Here is an 18,872-nt window from a genome sequence, read left to right on the forward strand (position 1 = left end):
GAGTATGTTAAGAGGCCTTAAAATGTCTGTTTTATCAAAGTCAATCATAATTGTGTGAGTTGAAAATGGCTGAGGCTACAAAGAATTATAACTTAAGGCAAAAAAGAAGCAGGAACAGATGGATTCTTAATCATCAAATACCTTAATTCTATGCATGCAGACCTCTAAAGAAAAACAAGTAGAATATGAAGGATATACAGACTAAGTCTTTTGGAGTTTTGTTCCTAATAGATAATTTTCAGATTTATTTGAGGCATCATCTGCTCAGGAAAATAACTAGACCTTAAATATCTCTATAATGTTGTGCTTGTTAATACCATTGTGCCTATTTTAGCTTCTTTTTTTTTTTTTTCTTCTGAAAAAAAAAGGTGGTTTACAGAGTTGTAGTTACTTAAGGAAAATATAGAAGGAAAAAATGCTGTGAAAAAAGTCATATGATCAGTCTGAGCACTAAATCTGTTTTTGTAATCTGTTCAGAGGTGAAGATGAATGCACAATTGCCATTTTGACCATATGAAGTGCAACTAGACTCAGTGTGCTTGCTTTTAAAAAATACTCAGTCTCTTTAGAATGAAATGTTTGATATTTACAGACAAATCTCATAAGCATTACAGTTCTATTTCAGTTCTGGCTGTATAATTCTTTTGCACTTTATAACAGGATAATTTTATGTACTACACAAACAGTAGAAATTTATTTAGCTAAGCTTGAATACCCTTGCTTCTTTGGCAGCAGACTCTAACCTAGTGCATCTCCTTACATCAAAAATACAATGAAAATCCATTTCCAAGTTGTGTTTATTTTTTCTGTCCTTCTGCATGGATGGAATGCTGGTTAAGGTCCATTTTGAGCTGCTGAAAGTATTGTCATTCATTGACAGATGAAAGGTCTGACCATTTGTAATAATTGGCTATTAAATCTTATTCTCTTATGAAAAGTATGAATCGATCTTTTTTTTTTTGACAACAGTGCATCATAACTGCATCTTAATTTCCCACATTTTCTCTGGATGTGAAGTAGTTGCTCAGCTATCAAAAATGGTGGGTTGACAGGGAAAGTGGCAGATCAGTAACTTCTACTCTGATGTTGTATGAGGGGAGATTCAAGCTGGATACTGGGAAAAATTTACTCTGAAAAAGTGGTCAGGCTCTGGAATGGGCTGCCCAGGGATGTGGTGGAGTCACTGTCCCTGGGGATGTCCAAGACTGTTTTTATGTTGTATGAAGGGACGTGATTTAGTGGAGAAATATTGGTGGTAGATGAGCTGGATGATCTTGGCAGTCCTTTCCAAATTTGGTGGTTCTGTGATTCTATGATTCTATCGAAGTCAATCACCCCAGAATATATAAAACTTTTCATGAGTGGCAAAATATTCTTTCTTGGTTATGTGAAAAAATCTGGCTAAATCCTGGAAACAACAATTTTATGTAAGTGGAAAAAATGCCTCTATTACTGACTTTTTTCAGTCTTCACTGGAAAGAAAGAGAAGGGTGGGCTAATGTATTAAAAATTGAGGATTATCTCTGTACGCATAGTTTCAGAAGACACAACCACCTCAAACATTCTACATTTTGAGAAACTTACATGCCTCTGAGCTTGGGTGTTAATGAAGCAGTATTCTTAGCCAACAAGGAATGTTGTTATGGGACACTGTGACCATTTTCTCAAGGAGGCAGATAGTTTGAAAGCAGTAAATGAAATTTTTCTAACCTTTTTCCCAGTGGAAATCTACAGAAGGAGAGGTACTGTACATCAGTCAGCCTTACAAAACAAAAGGTACATTTGAAAGCATGAAAATAGTTTTGAAAGCTTCTCCATTAAACATGATTAAGTGCTTTGCTTGTAGACACAAAACTGACCCTATTTATGGCAAATTTCTGTTCTGGTGATAGGATGAGCTGCATAAACAGCTACTTCTGCTTTTTCAGGTTTAGAGGCCGTGTGTCAGGTTCAGAAGATGTGCTCATTGATGAAACACCTGGAGAACTTGCTCTGATGATGAACGGCAACAGCATGGGGCTACGGTAATTTTTTTTCTTGACTTCTAAGTACTTCACAGTGTCAGTGCATCTTGACATTGTAATATTGGCTGCCAAGTGTATCTGTTTGTGTGTTTGTTTCAGATTAAGAACTTTTTTTCCCCAGGAAAAAATAAAAATTCCTTGGCCATTGAATTTTATGGGGTAAATGTTGAATAATTATTACCCAGAGTTTTGGGGTTGATCTCTCTAGCAGTCTCAGATTGTGTACATCCCACCTTAAGGACAATAACCTGGCCCACAACAAATAGAAGTTTTCATAAGATCTGAGATTTCTTTCTCTGCTCTAGGTTTTACTTCTTATTTTTCAATTCATATTTGAACATCTGTTTAGCTTTGATTTGGACCTGTTGTAGAAAGTACATCAACCCTTACCTCTGAGATAGAAACGATATGTTACCGTTGGTGATAGTTGCTTGTTTTTAAAACAACAGTGTGTTGCACCTCTGCATAATCAGTGCTAACTACAGCTAAAATAACTTTAAGTAAAGCTAATATTTAGCCCTTTATCTCCATTCTGCAGACTATTTAAAACATTAATGAACGTATGATTGAATTTTTTTCGTGTTCTGTCCAGCTGTATTTCCTGCTTCCATTGGGAGAAGGGTCAGGCCTATTAGAAAAACAACAAATTAGAACTGTGGACTTGACAAGTGTTTTTCTCTTGCTCTCAAAAATAAACAGCATTGTGTTCTGTATTTGAACTATATCTGTTCTTTTGACCCAAGCTTCCTTTTCAGTGCACGAGGGGAGCAACTGGCCTTTGAGAGGCCCCCTCTTTAATGACAAAAGAACTCTTTAAAATAATAAGCTCTTCTCTCTACTTCTGGTATGACTGTAAGAGAAGAAATGTTAATTTATTTACAGTCTAAGGATTCAGTACTTCATTTTTGTATTTTTTAACCTTAGTTGATAATGTTTTTTTATTGACATCCCTCTTCACTGAAAAGGGAAGTCAGACAATAGGTAACGCTTCTTTCCCTAGAAGAACAGAAGTTGCTAATTTCTTTGGAATGCTTCATTGCTAAAGCAGATGTTTTGTTGATAGAGTTACTGACATATCCCTCATTGTATTTTGACGCTTTTTGTTTTGTTTCCATACAGACTGAAGTGTGATCACTCTTAAGAAAAGAGGTATAGTCATTATATTAATATGCAGTAGCATTAAACCACTGAAGGAAAGATGTAACCTAAAACATCTGCAAGGCTTCTTGGCAACAGATTACCAACAAATGCAAAAATCTACATAGCCTAGCACATAAAATGAGAAAAACCTGTAATGTTTACAGAATGAGAGTTTCAGATTTCAGAAAGCTCCCTCTCTTCAGTCCCCTGGTTTAATTTACTGTAATTTTTCAAGGTTAATGTGTTCGTGCAGTCTTTGGTTGGCATGCCAGCTGGTTCCAAAGTTTGGCAGTGTAACACTTGGAAGTTTTTCTTCCTATATACCATCCTTGGGTTTGCAAAGGTTACCAGATGAACACTCTCTAAATAATTTAATCTAATGTTAGGCTGAAAGAGGCTGACAAAGACAAGTTCATTCGTCTTTTTTATGCATTTGAATATGTAAGTGCTGTTTTCTTCAGCGTAGAGAGTGAGTGTGCAAGCGTGTAACTAGGGCTAAGAGAAGAGGCAGAGATGGTAAGAATGTACTCTTTGTTTCTCAACAGTCTCTTCTTACTTTTCCTTTTTTTAATTGATATGCCAAATGGTTTGTTTTTATAGCAGATACTATCAGAACTATAATGGAATAGAAACCCTCTCTGACTTCCAGCTCATACACAAAGCTCCTCTAGCAAACCTCACAGCATGAAACTTGATTTCAGCCTTAAAATAAGCAAAACTTAGTTTAAAAATCTCCTGATACTTGAAAGGAAGTGGAGAAAGTTCCTTAAAATACTAAAGTTGCTGAAGTGAGATATTGGAGTTTAGATGTAAAAGAAATAATATAATCAAGAACTGAAAAACATAGTTTTTTTTTATAATTAACAGCTCATTTTGAGGTAATTATCTACAATTACGAAAATTTAATTGCAATTTATTCTCTGCTATCTGTGGGAAGGGTTGTAAGCAAGGGAATGTGCATCACTGCCAGGCATAAATGCTATAGGATGGGGACAAATACTAGAGGAGCCCTTAATGAAAAACAAAAAGCAAATAGGAGCATGCAGCTGTGCCAGGCTATTGAAAGGTAATTGTAGTCAGAAATGAGATATGTACTTTAAAAGGCATCTTGTCATCTCCTGTAGGGATTAATTTTTTCCTTGCTTGAAAAAAGCACAAAAGATTTCAGGAGCAAGTACAGTGCTGAGTTTGATATCTGTTGCAGATTTTGGTTACGGTGCATCTGTGAAAAGGAAAACTTCCACCTCAAGGAGTACTAGAAACTATAGCCAAATTCCCATTTTCTCTGCCAGTTGTCCCACTGTGTTTTCTTCATTAACTGCCAAAGCAAGTGTTGTCCTTCTCCCTCCTTTTGGACTGTCCCAGTATGAATTTGCAGTGCTGCGTTTTTTCTCTGCTGTTGGGAAGAATTGTGTCTGTCCCTTTGCCTTCCCTACAGCTGGGCCTGTGCCTGGGACCTGAAGAGTCTTCAGATGCAGAGAGGCGCAGCAATCAGAGCAGGCTGTGTTGAGAATGGTTTTCAGTGGAGCTCTCCTAAGTGAGTCCACAGCTAATTTTCAGCTGTGGAGATAGAAACGTTTACAATTAATGGCGAGTTGTCTGATTCTCTGTAATTTCTTTTTGCCCCGGTGTGCAAGATGCTTTAAAAAATTCGAAGTAAAAACATAACCTGATGCATTTGTTTAGCGTAAAACAGCTTTTTATAAAGCACTTTCCGTCTCCCAGGCGCAGATGCTTGGTACATGCTCAAGTACCCACTCCACACGTATTCAGTATGATCAATACCCCCAGCACCTGCTTTTGTGTGTGCTCCTGATGCCTGCATCTGGGAGAGGAATTTTAAAACAAGCTGCTCTTCTCTCTTTTATTTATTCTCAACTTTGGATCAGAGCACTGTGCAAATAAGGCCTATTCAACAGCACAAACTCGAGAAGATACGGTTTGCTGCTTTGCAAGTACCCCTCACCAGACTTGTGCTGTGTGCCTAAATCTCCATTAACAATGCTCCCTGCTTATCCAATTCTTAGGCTTCCTTATGGCTCTGCTGGTGCAGCTCTGACTGCCTTCTCTCTAACGTTCCTCGGATTTCACACAATGCTGCCTCTGCACCTCAACGCTGACCTGTGCAAAGCGTTTTAAATAGGAATTGTTGGGTGCAGTAGCTATCGGAGGAGTTTATGGTTATCTGCAGGCACTCTTTCAATGTATATTACCTGGTTAGAGGATTTCTTTCCCCGAGTATTAAAGGTTTGCAGGTGTAATTTGCCACCTTTAATTTCATTGAAGTCTTTTATGTTTGCGTGCTTCGTTCTTTATCACCTGTGTGGATTTTCTCCAGCTTATATTTTTAGTTAGTTGAAAATATCAAACATGGAATTCAGTAGTGCTTCCCCTCTATTTGAATGCTCATTGTTATGGTGATAGTTCTGGGAAGGAACGCTGTCAAGGGTCTGCTAGAAGATTTTTATGTTTATGGTGTAACTGTTTTTAACTATTTTTATTATCTTGAGAGTGAAGGTGACAATTATCTTTTTGCTCCTTGTTTAGTGCTTTTTTTTTTTTTTTTTTTTTTTTTTTTTTTTTTTTTTTTTCAGCTTGTTAGACATACAGGCATCTTTACAAGCATCCTTCTGTGGTGGTGGTGTAGAAGCATACTTCTGTGTTTTTGTCCAAACAGTCAATGCAATTAAAGATAAATACAGGGGAACGCAGACTTGCAGCTCCCCCTGCTGTTCCAGGCACATGCTGGTTTTTTTTGCACTACTCCTCCCCCAGCACGTTTAAGAATAAAATAAAAATTAAACTGAGCCACGGGCTTTGCTTTGCCACCTCTGACCTGATTTGTGCTGTCCCCACTGCTCCAGTTGCTGAAGGGAACTGGTGCTTACAGTGGCAAAACGAGTGTAAAATTTGTTTCATATTTGGAGTTTCTTGCCAGTTCTTCATGACAGTGTGCATCACCTCCTGGGAACTCTGGAGGAGAAACTGTCCTCGGTGCCTGAAATGGTTCATAGAATCACAGAATCACAGAATCTCCAAGGTTGGAAAAGACCTAAAAGATCATCCAGTCCAACCGTTCACCTACTCCCAATAGCTCCCACTAAACCATGTCCCTCAACACAACATCCAGCCTTTCCTTGAACATCCCCAGGGTCGGTGACTCCACCACCTCCTGGGGTTGTTGGCCAAGAGCTTCCTTCAGCTCATCTCTGATCATCTTTGGTCTCTTGGGGTGCAACAAAGTAGTATTCAGCCAACATTTATGAATGTGTTGAACACAATTTGTTGGATTTTTTTTTTTTTTTTTAATCTCTTTACTGCTTCAACAGAATGGTGCATTAAATTGGACTGAAATCAGCTGTGCTTGCAATTGGCCAGTCAAGTCTCCGTGTCTGGAAACCGCTTCCTAACTTGTTAGCACTCTTTTTAATACCTTAGTTACTTTCTTGTTTCAGATTCTTTTATATTGAAGTTTGTATCAGTTTTAAGTGGGTTATTCACAGACTAAACACTTGCTTGGCCAGTAGAGAAGGTGCATACCAATCTGCCAGTAGTGTAAATGCTGAATTATTGTGGATATGAATTCCCCCTTCTCTGGTGGAATTGCCTGGTTATATATAGGATGAGCATCTCTCCAACTGATGCCTGCTGGAGTCAATTGTGCCATAACAGAAGTATGTATTCAGAGCTGGATATACATTTTTGCTTCTTCAGTGCTTTATATGGGTTCCGAAGATAGTAGTTTTATTGTTCAGGGTGAAGGCTTTTGTTCTGATGCAATGATTAATAGCTTATTGATAAATGAAGGGAGCTTTTATATATATATCTGTGTGCATGACTATATTTGTATATACTTCTAAGGCATTTAGTGGTCTTTATTGAACTGGGGAGTGATGAGCTCATTTCCTCTGACCTGGTTGCTTCACTACTCTAGTGTTCAGCTTTACTCTGAACTGTGACAGTAGGTTGAAGCTGTCTCATATTTACCTGAATGATGCTGAATCTGTTCTCATGATTATATATACTGCACACATATTACATCCTTACCATTACAGTCCATAATAACCATCAGCACAAGCCTGAGGCATAATATGTAAGTGGGATCTACTATTTTAAGTAGATAGGTCCAAAATGAATGCCTCCTACTTAGTTCTGTGGAAACTACAACAAAGTGCAAAATAACACTATTTGATAAAGTTCTCAGCTACAAAGCACTGTTTTTTTTTTCAACATAGTCACCACCATTAGCTCTGCAATTTCACCTGCAATGAACAAGAGCCTGCATGCCGCAGTCATAGCAATCTGCCTTACCACTAACACCTGCCTCTGACATCATGGGCCAACATAATGGCATTACTTTTGTAGCAGCCCTTGTAGTTTTCTTAGGCACGTGGAGCTAACTGGTAGTTGAGGTCTTCAAAAAGCATGGGAACTCTGGTGTTACAAACATGTCCTAGGATAGGATGGCAGTCAGTGAAAACAAGCTTACTAAGACTTGACTACGCTGATATGTTCACAAATCTTGCATTTTCTGCCAGTCTTTTGGATGGGCATGGTTCTGTAATATCACGTATCAGAACTGAAAATGCCAGGATATTTTTCTTTTCGTTAGGTTAAAATATTTAAAATTCATGTATCTCCTGAAGGAGTTTGTTCCTTGCCAACACTTGCAGACAGTGAGAGGCATTTTTGCAAGTCATTTGCAGATGCCTCCTTTACAGGAAAATGTACGCAGTGTTAGTTTACTGCCTGAATTGAATTTTGAAAATCTGAAACCTATTTTTATAGAGTGGAGTGGATTGCCTTTTCAGACATACCATTTAGTTGCTCTTTATTTTTAAGTATAGTCTTGGATGAAGAGAAAATTATGTTTATTCTATATATTCATATGTTAATCTATATATTCGTATGTCCCAGAAATTTGTGAGTTGGAAAAGTTAGGAAAAATCTTGCAGAGCAAAATGTTCTGGAGTGTAGTTTTAAATTAGGAGATTTTAAACCCATCCGAACAACTTTCTCTTCATTTAAAGGCTTATATCAGAACTGATGGGGCAGGACTAAGGACAAAAGCTATTGGTATGACAAAGTTAAGCAAGAAATCCTCTGTACCGTGCTGTTCTGGTTGTGATTGCAGCTGCACTAAGCTAAGCCTGCTCCTCCACTCCTCTGGTGACCTTGGCTGTGCTTCAGCACACAGAGAATTGAAGCAAAAGGCAAACTCTAGTAAATATTAGTTTCTGTCACTTGCAGATATACAGACTACATATAAGAATAACGGCATGCATGCTCGCGCTCCTCTCAAGCTCTTGTCCTCTCTGAAGTGGACTTGGTGTTTTTGCAGCTGAATTACTCTGACATAAAACTTTCTGGACCATGCTGGTGGTTGAGCTGAACTCTGCAGCATTGCGTAGGTGCTGAGGCTTTGCAGAAGTACCCATTACGTTTGTAATAGTGCTAATTTTTGAGAGCCACGCAGAGAAAACTTTAGATTCAGCTCGGCTGATTTGTTCTTCACGCTGCTCCTGCGGTGAAGTGGATTGATTTTTGTGTTTCTTTTGATATTTGGCTTCCTTTCCTCTGGTACTCAATGCTTCAGGCCTTAATCCTTTAACCTTGAGTCTGAGCATCAAGGCTTCAGGAGGGATCCGGCCTTTTGATGGAGAGAGAACATCTTTTGTTGTAGCAAATGGTTGGGAGTGGTATAAAACAAGGCAGATCTCCAGACAGCACATATTCCTCTGTTGTGTTAAAAGACTATAAACAGAGGATGGGTTTAGTGGGGATTATAAATGATCTAGAGGAGGGTGGGGTATTAGGAGCAATGGAAAAGAGTTAATGACTTTTTCTTTAACATTTCACCAACAACCAGTCTATCATGACAGATGTGTACTGGGTTGCCAAATGCTAGAGTCTGAATTGGGTAACGGTTCAAAGCTCAGCGTGTCATGGAAATGGCAATGTGGTCCCTGATGGAGCAGGGGAAAAAAGCTTTTCAGCTTCTCAAAGGGCAGTATTTGTGGAAGCAGATGCTTGCTTTGCCCTACCCAGCATAAAGAACAGTTCTGTGGGCAGCCGGGAGAGTTCGTACTGCTGGATTTTTATAGGATCATTAATTATATGTTATAAGGCAGCTAAGCATGGCATTCCTAACTCGATGAATTCCATTATGAATGGCCTTTTCATATTCTTCATCTCATTATATTAAATACATGTGACCTGAAGTTTAGCTAAAGTTATTTTTCGGGTTAACTTTCATTTAGCAGTTGCCCTAATTTTAGAAACAGTATGATCTTTAGATTTTATGGAGAGGCAGTTTTTTTAGTGCATGTTTTTGCAGCACCATTTTAGATAATTTCTTTTGGATCTAGGTATGAACTTCTGTGAGGTGGCAGGGAAGGGATTTAGTCACTCCTTGATTTGCCTGGAGATTTCTGTACCCATATCCCCGGATGACAACATCCAGTTACACGGATTTGGCTATCATCTCTCTGCCAATAACTCTTAAACCCTCTGCTCTGTTCTGTCTAGTCTTGCATATCTGACTGCCTCCCTGACACATAATCCTGGTTGTTTTGCCTTCAGATCATTCCTAATCTGGCCGAAACAGAACTCCTTACTTTTTTCTTCAGAATCTCTCTTCACTTCTGATTTTGATAACAGCGCATCCTCTCTGTCACTCAGACTTGTAACCTCAGGGTCATTCTCCTTCCTATACGCATCGAAGCTGCTGACAACGATTGCAGCTTCTTTCTTCTTTGCAGCAAAAGCATACCAGTAGTGTGTCAGCATTTAGAACGCCATATAGCCCTTCATCCTGCACCTTGACTACTGTAAAATCTTCTTTGGCTGCTCAGTATTCACATCCTCCCTTCAAAATAAATTACCCAAATCAGCATCTCTGTTGCGTATTCAGATCTTGTCACTGTTGCTTCTCTGAAACCCTCCCTCAAAGGCCAGTTGTCCACAGTATCAGTCCACAGGGCTTTGCAGAAAGTCACACTGCCACTTCTTTTTTATTTTTTCTCCCATCTCCTCATCTTTACTCTTTCAGTTAAGAGAATTTCAGCATTTTCTTGCACAGTTCTTCTTTTGACCATGCAGTCCTTCCACACTGCCTGATTTATTCTGGCTTTTGGACCCATTGAGTTGCATTGTGTGGCTCCTGCCTCCATCTGGCCAGCAGGGACAGGAAGGTGATTGTCCCCCTCTACTCTGCTCTTGTGAGGCCCCATCTGGAATATTGCATCCAAGTGTGGAGCCCCCAGGACAAGAAAGAAAGGGAGCTGTTGGAGAGGGTCCAGAGGAGAGCCACAAAGATGATCAAGGGTCTGGAGCATCTCCCCTACGAAGGCAGGCTGAGGGAGCTGGGCTTGTTGGGGTGACCTCATTGCAGCCTTTCAGTGCCCATAGAGAAGCGAAGTGGAGTCAGCTCTTTGAGAGGGTAAATGATAGCAGGACAAGGGGAAATGGTTTTAAGTTGAGGGAGGGAAGATTGAGGTTGGATGTCAGGGGGCAGCTCTTTACTATGAGAGTGGTGAGGTGCTGGAACAGCTGCCCAGAGAGGTTATGGATGCTCCATCCCTGGAGATATTCAGGGCCAGTTTGGATGGGGCCCTGGGCAGCCTGGTCGAGTATTAAATAGGGAAGTTGGTGGCACTGCCTGTGGCAGGGGGGTTGGAGATTAATAATCCTTGAGGTCCCTTCCAACCCTGGCCATTCTGTGATCTTTCCTGTCTTGCAACTTCACACTCTCTTTTCAGAGTTTACTATGAGTTTCATACTAAATAATCTCTTTCCAGCAAATCCACGTAAAATTTGAGTCATACTCAAAATATCTCGGCACTGACCTACGGAGGGAAGTATTATAATTTAACTGAAGTGATACATTATCACCTTTGAGGGTAGAAAAGCTTATGTATTGCTTCTGGAACACGCAAGTTTGAAACAAAACAATGTTCAAGTATTTTTAGTTGTCTGTCAATAATGTCAGGCTTTGTCTCTTTATGTAACTACATGCCCTTGTATTAGATCAATGCCTCATTAATCCTTGTTTTCTTTTTAACTTTGCGCTCCTTTAATCTGCATCTATGTCTTGCTTCCTTTCTGAGAAAGTAATGTCTCTGAGAGAAAGGCTAAATTTATGCACAGGCTTTAGATGCAGTAGGGCTGAGATGGCCAGGCAACACAAGTAGATGTAAGCCTCTGAAAACACCTCACAGTGTCAGAATTATACTGATGGCAGCAACTCTGGACAGACATTTCCAAAGAGATTCTAACAAACTTTTACAGAGGCAGACTTACAAAATCTAAGTTAAATTTGTTTCTTTTGATTGGTAAAATATAAGGTAGGTTTTATTTGCCAGTGGAAGCTGTATCATGACAGGAGAAGTCGGTATCTGACCTAAAAAAGTGCAGAGCCCACGACGTCTTGCTAATGTCTCTTCCCCTGGATGTTAGACATCAGACTGTGCATTTTACTGTATTATTTTAAAAGAGGTATTCACCTCTTGGAGAAGCAGTGATTTCTGTCTTGTTTAAATTTAGTTATGTCTGTTTATTTCCTGAATATGCAAACACATAAAAAGTGTTAAATCTGCTCAATAAACACCGTGGTTGAGTCAGTGTTTGGTGGTGCTGTCACATTCACATAAAATCCTTGTGTTGAAAGGAAATTTTCAATGTGCTTGTTTGTTTTCGTGGGGCTCAGGTCATGGTTTTTAGAGCTGTATGCCATCAGCTGAGCATCTTGGTCTGTATTATGCTTGCAATAGGTAGCTGACTTTTCTATCACTATCAAGTGCAATCTGAGAAATAAGTAACTTCTGTAGATTCAAAGCAGTGTAAGTAGCCAGAAGTGATTTTTTTAAATCTTTACCAAGAGCTGCTTGGTCCAATCTACATCGTTGGATATGGTAACCCACTCGTCTGAGGAAACTCCAAAGTATAATTTCTCTATTTACTTCTCTTTGAGCTATAAGGTTTTTTTTTTTTTTTTTTTTTTTTTTTTTTTAAGCAAATCAATAAACAATCTCAGTGTTTTCATTTTAGTAAGCAATATAATATAGATGAGTACCAGTGTAGTAGTAAATCATTAATATACTACTTAATCATAGAATGACTGTGTCCCACAGATGTGATTTAATCACGAAAAAAAGGCCAGTGAAGTGCAAAGATGGATCAGGAGGGGTGTTTCCAACAGAAATGGGATAGCATGTGACACCGTTTTAAAAGATCCTTGTATGAGAACATTCGGGGCACCGTGTCAGAAAGTACGAGTGGGTCTCATTGTGAGGGCTTTAAGCTAGGTCTTATGGGGGATAGGGGAGATAGTGAGCCTTCCCATGATAAGGTGCATGATGGCTTAACTAGATTAGAGGAACAAGGTGCTAGCAGGGGCCTTAAAGGACCCTTTGCCTTGAGAGGTACTGCCAACACTGCAGCATGTATGAAATCCTATGATGATGAGACAGTGGCTACTGGGACAGTGGCTGCTGAGGCTATAGAAGTCAGTGGGGAAAATCAAGGAAAACACTTAAAAGGAATTAAGGAATTAACCTTTAAGGAATTGACAAAACCAGCTGCCCAGCTGAAATACCTCTACACCAATGCATCCAGTTTGGGACATAAACACAGGAGCTGAAAGCTACTACCCTACTAGAAAACCGTGGCGTAAGTTGCTGTCACTGAAACCTGGTGGGATAATTCCCATGACCAGAATGTGGCTATCGATGGCCACAAGCTGTTCAGAAGGGACAGGCGAGGAATGAGGGGAAGGGCTGTTGCTATCTACATCAGGAAAGGAATAAAATGTGAAGAGCTGTCCCTAAAGAATAGTTAAGAGCAAGTCAAAAGCCTGTGGGTGGCAGTTTGGGACTGAGGCAGCAAAGGGAGCATTGTGATCAGTGCCTTGTACAGGCCACTCTCAAGTGGAGCCTGTTGATGAGGCCTTCTGCTTCCAGCTACAGGAGGCACTGCAGTTGCAAGCACTCATCCTGCTGGGGGACTTCAACCACCCAAATCAGAAGGGGACAGTCTTTAGCAGGGTCTGTGGTAACAGAACAAGGGGACATGGCTTCAAGCGTAAAGCAAGTAGATTTAGGTTAGATATCAGAAAAAGTCTTTTATGTTTGGTTAGGAGACCCACTGTGAAAGTACAGTTAGGGCTGTGCCTTGTAGCCAGGCTGAGGTTGTGCCCCAACACTGAGCCTCTGGTGGCTTTTTGGAGTAAGAACAGCATTAGAGCCTTCAGACAACTGATTTGCTGGTCCCAAGACTTGTAAAACTGCATCAGTAAAAAATCTATGTAATTCTAAATACCAGTAGCAATCTGTGCTTAAAATGCTTGATTTAATCATCATGCAACACAGGTAGAAATGATTAGAATAAGAGGACAGATTTTGTGTGTATGCATAGCTCTTTGTAATGCCTGTACACAAGAGTGCAATCTTAAATATTTGTTGGTCTAATTAGGCACCTCTTCAAAATGTCTTGTCAGTAGAACACTTTGGAAAGCTTCTGAGTGCCTGCTTTCCAGCTCCTAGAGTTTCCTTCATTTTTTATATTGTCACTTGTCTTCAGCAAATGGTCACTGTGTGACGTGATGCGATGCATGGGCAAAAAAGGGGCAGTTGCTGCTTATTTACTATAAGGTCCTGTTACCACCTACTAGCTTGTCAGGAACTTATGTGGGGGAGATATGTAAAATCAGTGAAGGAAACACAAGGACTCTTGGAGTGAGCAGGTGGTTGCTGACACACTCAGCCCGAGTCCTGCAGCAGCCCCGAGCAACCTGATCTAGCTGTAGTTGTCTCTGTACATTACAGGAGAGTTGGACAAGATGGCCTTTAAGGGTTCCTTCCGATTCAGTTCTATGAACGTATGATTCCAGTCTGTTATGCAGTGCAGCCCATTGGCTGTAAAAACTCTTGCAGGTGAGCGAAGTTCAGAAGGGACAAAGCAGTGTTCATCTGTGCCTTTGTCACAACAAAACTGCACTCTAATTTTGGGGGAGTTTGTTCAGAGGATGGGTTGAATTTTGCTTTTTGATAGCTACCTTGTGAATGGGTTAGCTCTCAGCCAAAGGATAGCCATTCTGGTTAAGGCACTCTGAGGAGCTTGTGATCCTCCTGCTAAAGGAGAGAGTTATGCAGTTTGATCTACTGGAGAAGTTTGGACTCAATTCAGAAACTTTATTTGTCCTAAACAGGCTTTTGCATCGTTCCTTATGGTACTTTCACTGGTGACAGCTAGGCAGGCTTTTCAGATATATACAGACGTTGTTTTGAAGGATTGTTTTTATACCTATGACTTGACATTTACATGACTTTCTTTTGTGAAGTCTGACAGCGCTGCTTGCTGGAACGACAGCTGCTCTACTCTGCTCTGTAAGGAAGGCCAAGCACACAGTCACAGCATTTTGTCCTGTTAAGCTTTGCTAGTCTGCTTTTTGTGGGCATTCCCCTATAATTGCCTGAAAACCTTTATGTTCAAATTTTTTGTGGGTTCAGAGATTAAGAGAGAAAGTAATCTGAGCTCATTTCAATGTTTATTAGCGAAACTGTAGAAGTAGTGTAGGAAGGGTGCTGGTGGGAAGTTGGAGCATAAGCTAACTTCAAGCAGAATGAGGACACATCTTCAAAGGAAAGGCATGAATATAATTTTAGGAGGAATTTAGCTTAGTACTTCCTACAAACAGACCTTAACTGTGAATATTAAGCAAAATCCTAACTTCACTGAAGATAAGTGCAGTATTCTGATTGATTCAATGAGGCCAGGCTTTCACCTATGGCTGGAATGATCTAATAGGTCACTGATAATTAAAAGCATATGCAGCCTCAATTTTTGCTAGCGGAATTAAATGTCTGAGTACCAATCACTGAAGGAGTAGGGAAGAAACTGGTTTCTGAAAGAATGGTCTGGAGAAGCTGTGCTGTGGATTACATTACCCTGGTAGAGCTTGTATATGAGAAAGTTTTTAATATTCTTGTCCATATGATTTCTCCAAGATGAGCAGAAATGTAAACCAAATGCCATAGGTTCAAGACAGAACCTATGTTCAACAGAAAGAAACAGCAGCACCTGTTGCAAACTTCCAAATATGTTACTGGATTCAGGGACGCTGAACCTGAAGAGCACTGTAAGGTTTGGATCACTCCGCAGCAATATTGTGTGCATAATAGCATGTAGATTGTAGGCAATCACTGCATTTTTTCCGTGACAAAAAAGTCTTCAGTTGCAGAGAGGTTTGATAATATTTATATTTCAGTTACAGAATTGTCCTATCTGCTGAGGTGTTCCCCTGTTTGTCTCTGACTTCTGCTTTTTACCTTGAGAAATTCTTAAGAAAGGAGTTTGTCTCTGTCTTGAAGATCTCCAAAGTACAAATGAACATGCTCTCTAGAAAGGAAAGCAGCTGTTTCTTATTAACATGCAGTGGATCCCAGCAGCGTCATTAACATGCTGATACATCTAACATAAGCCTCAAAATGCCAGGTTTCATAATTGGGCCATGAAATCTCACTCTAGGCTTGAATATGGTCTTCAAGGTCTCTATTAGAAGAGGATATTTTCCTACTTTTTAAAGGAAAGGAGGAGAAAATGTTAAGCTTTGATTTTTTTTTCAAGCACTCGGTTTCAATATGAAATAGGCTTTAGATTTTTATGTTTTGAAGGCTGTTGGTCTCCTGACATAAACAGATTGCTTTTGTCACAAGGAATGCAAGGCTGATGGTATTCAGTGATGAGACACTGGCCTGAAGTTCTGCTGTGCTTCTCCTCACCTGCAACACTATAAGCTCTCTTCCACCTCTACTCTCCCCACACAAATCACTAGTGAGCAGCCCATTTCCCACCTTTCTCCCACTGCTGCCTTTACATCTTGACGTGTTTCTGCTCCAAAAAAGGAGCAGGATGTTCCTACAGAAGAGGATTTCATGTTGCAGATGGAAATGCTCTAACGAGGACCTTAAGTGCTGCCGCTTGTCAGGATTTTCCTCACGACTAGCTTTAGGAAGATACACAGAGTATATATCTGCTTAATTTCACGAATTAAGACACTAATTTCAGGTGTCTAACTTTCTTAACGTTTGAAAGTTGTCTCCAGTTCTCTTCTTCCTCTGCAGACCCAATTACCATCCAGAGTCCTATCTTCCTTACCACATCTGTTTCTTGCCTTCTTTGCTTTGTGAATGAGGGTAATCCCATCCCACCCTACCTGACACTATCAAGGCAACAACAACAGCAAAACACTTCAGAAATATGAGGCACTTGGATGTTCTGGAAGTAGGAGCCTACGTGGAGTAGAGTTACACAGCACATTTGACAAGAGTGAGTAAGTTGTGATTGGACAGAAGACCACTGGTGTTTCTTCTAAGGGCCACTCATCTAAACTCTACAGACCTACTTTTCTCCCAGAAAATATTTTTTAATGGCCATGAAGACGACCAGCTTGCCCAAAAGTCCCGCTTTGGAACTGGTGGCTTTCAAAGCTGTGCTCCAATAACTTGATTTAAACTGATCTAAATCTAGACCCAAAACGAACTGTCACCTCCTTTGTCCCAGCACTTTTGACACTGTTGCTTTATGCTGAGCTGACTTAGGAAGCTGATTTGGCTGGAAACTCTCTCAGCTGAAGGGATTGGATAGGGAAGAAAAAATAATTTTCAGACTACTTATCCAACTGCATCTGAAATGGCAATGCAAGTTCCAGCTACAAAAATGTATTGCTTGGATTTGTCTACTTGTCACCAGTTTTGCATCATTAAGTGTTATGCACTCTTGGCCTGATATAATTACAGCAGATTGCACACATGAACTGTTAATTATTTTATTTTTAAAACAGGAATTGCAGAACAGGAAAATAATATCCCAACATGTTTACTTTTGGAGCTGTCTTATCACAGCAATCTGTTAGTTTGATAATGGTTAAACTGTCAAGCCCTTGTCTCAACAGGGAGCAGCAGAGTACCATTAAGGCAGCCATCTGTTGAACATATATACCGGAGGCATGAATTGTCTTGCATTTTGGTTTTCTGACTAGTTACAACATAGTTGTGTTCTCGGGATACCACTGATCTGCACTGAAAAATGCGTAGAAAGATCAGAGTTCAGTGAAAGGTGAGAATCCAAATTCGATGGATGGGAACTTGTCAGATGATCACAAGCTAAAGAGTAGGGAAGAAACATTCTCTTGGCTGTACATGTACTGATGGTGAATGCTACTCTGTGGCAAAAGTCTTAGCTGCTTCAGTTGCTTAGTAATTCAACAGATCTGTAAAATTCCACTTGCAGACCAAGGCTACCATTATGTTGGATTGATTCATTAAGATGAGTAGCTAAAACAAGTTAAATTCTATCAGAGTTTTCCTGCATTAATTTAAAAATTAATTTAGTTGGCTCTAAATGGACATTTGTTTTAGTATCTTGAAGAACTGACTTTCCTCTATTAAAGCAGAATAATGTATCTATATGGTGCCCTAACTTGAACAGTACATAAAGATTAGTAAATAAGACCCCATTAAAAATACTTATAATGTAAGTAACATGGGTCCCAATAGCCTTTCTAATGTCCATTAATGCTTATTCTGAGGATCAGAGCTCATTTTACTGAGCCATTTAGTCAAACCGTGTGATTATTTAGAAAGTTAATTCATGCATACTAAAATCTAGCTTAAGTAATGCAGAGGGTAGGAGGTAAAACTCTATGGAGACGATAGTCCTTTTTGTTATTTAATGATCAGCCATAATTAACTTGCAAATTTGAAATAATTAGAACAAATTAAAGGTATTTAACTTTGCCTCCCTAAAGAAAAATTCAAATTGCACCAAATGCAGCTTTAAATTATTCAAGTCTCAGAGGTCTGCGCTGGGTTTTTTTACAATGCCTTTTCTATGATGAGAATACCAATCTGCTTTTTGTCAGAAAGCATCCTATCAAGTAATTGTTCTTTGTGTCTAATAAATGACAGCTATTCTTCTTTGTAAAAGTATTTCAGTCTCTGAAGACTACATCAGCATTTCCATGGCATTTTAATTCAATAAAACAAAAGGTTAATGTTTTTCTACTTTTTAAGGAATGCAAATACTAGCAGTATTCAATAGGTCCTGAATGACATTTAAAATTTGCCATTCACACTCAGCAGGGATATCGCGATATGAGGCACAGACAGAACGGAAAAATGCCCAAGGTGTTCTTCTTTGTTGGTGATGCACTTCAGTATTCATCAGGAGGCAGTAATGCTGAGTCTCGCTTCTTTTCTGTTGATGCTACGTTGCAACTCCTGCCTTAGTACGCAGGTTAGGTAGGTTAGGAAGGTCTTCATTTAGGCAGTTGTGTAGTCAATTCATGGTGCCCTATGGAAGTCCTACTAACCAATCACCTGTTCAGTTCACTGCTTATTTCTTCGAAATAGCTCTCTTCCTTACTTTTCTTTTTTCTTTTTTTTTTTTTCATTTTTATGAAAATTATTGACTTTTTCTGCGTGTCTCTCTATGTTATCACTTTTCATCCTTGGAATGAAATGTCTTGGATTTGTTTGTTGTTTCAAGTTTTGACCCTACATCCTCACTTGAACAAAACTTTATTGTCAGCCTTCTTTAATTAAGTTATGAAGAACCAAGCTCTAATTCATTGTGTAGTGAGCTACAAATGCAGATATGTTTGCTTTTGTTATTTTCTTATAAATCAGCATCTGCAGCTTCCTCTTGGCA

The 18,872-nt window shown here is 39.6% G+C and overlaps 1 protein-coding gene across 3 annotated transcripts in view; it reads left to right on the forward strand.

Annotated features, from left to right (window-relative positions):
* The window catches only part of KIAA1328 (KIAA1328 ortholog), a 182,112-nt gene that overhangs the window by 121,860 nt on the left and 41,380 nt on the right, over positions 1–18,872 (forward strand). For all 3 annotated transcript variants that reach the window (XM_042862349.1, XM_042862348.1, XM_042862350.1), the window contains one exon: positions 1,929–2,024. In XM_042862349.1, the coding sequence (XP_042718283.1) occupies positions 1,929–2,024 (96 nt within the window). The remainder of the gene's footprint in view (positions 1–1,928; positions 2,025–18,872) is intronic.

This window comes from Lagopus leucura, unplaced genomic scaffold (assembly GCF_019238085.1).
Source record: "Lagopus leucura isolate 7727_CA_CO unplaced genomic scaffold, USGS_WTPT01 Super-Scaffold_650, whole genome shotgun sequence".
Lineage (NCBI taxonomy): Eukaryota > Metazoa > Chordata > Aves > Galliformes > Phasianidae > Lagopus > Lagopus leucura.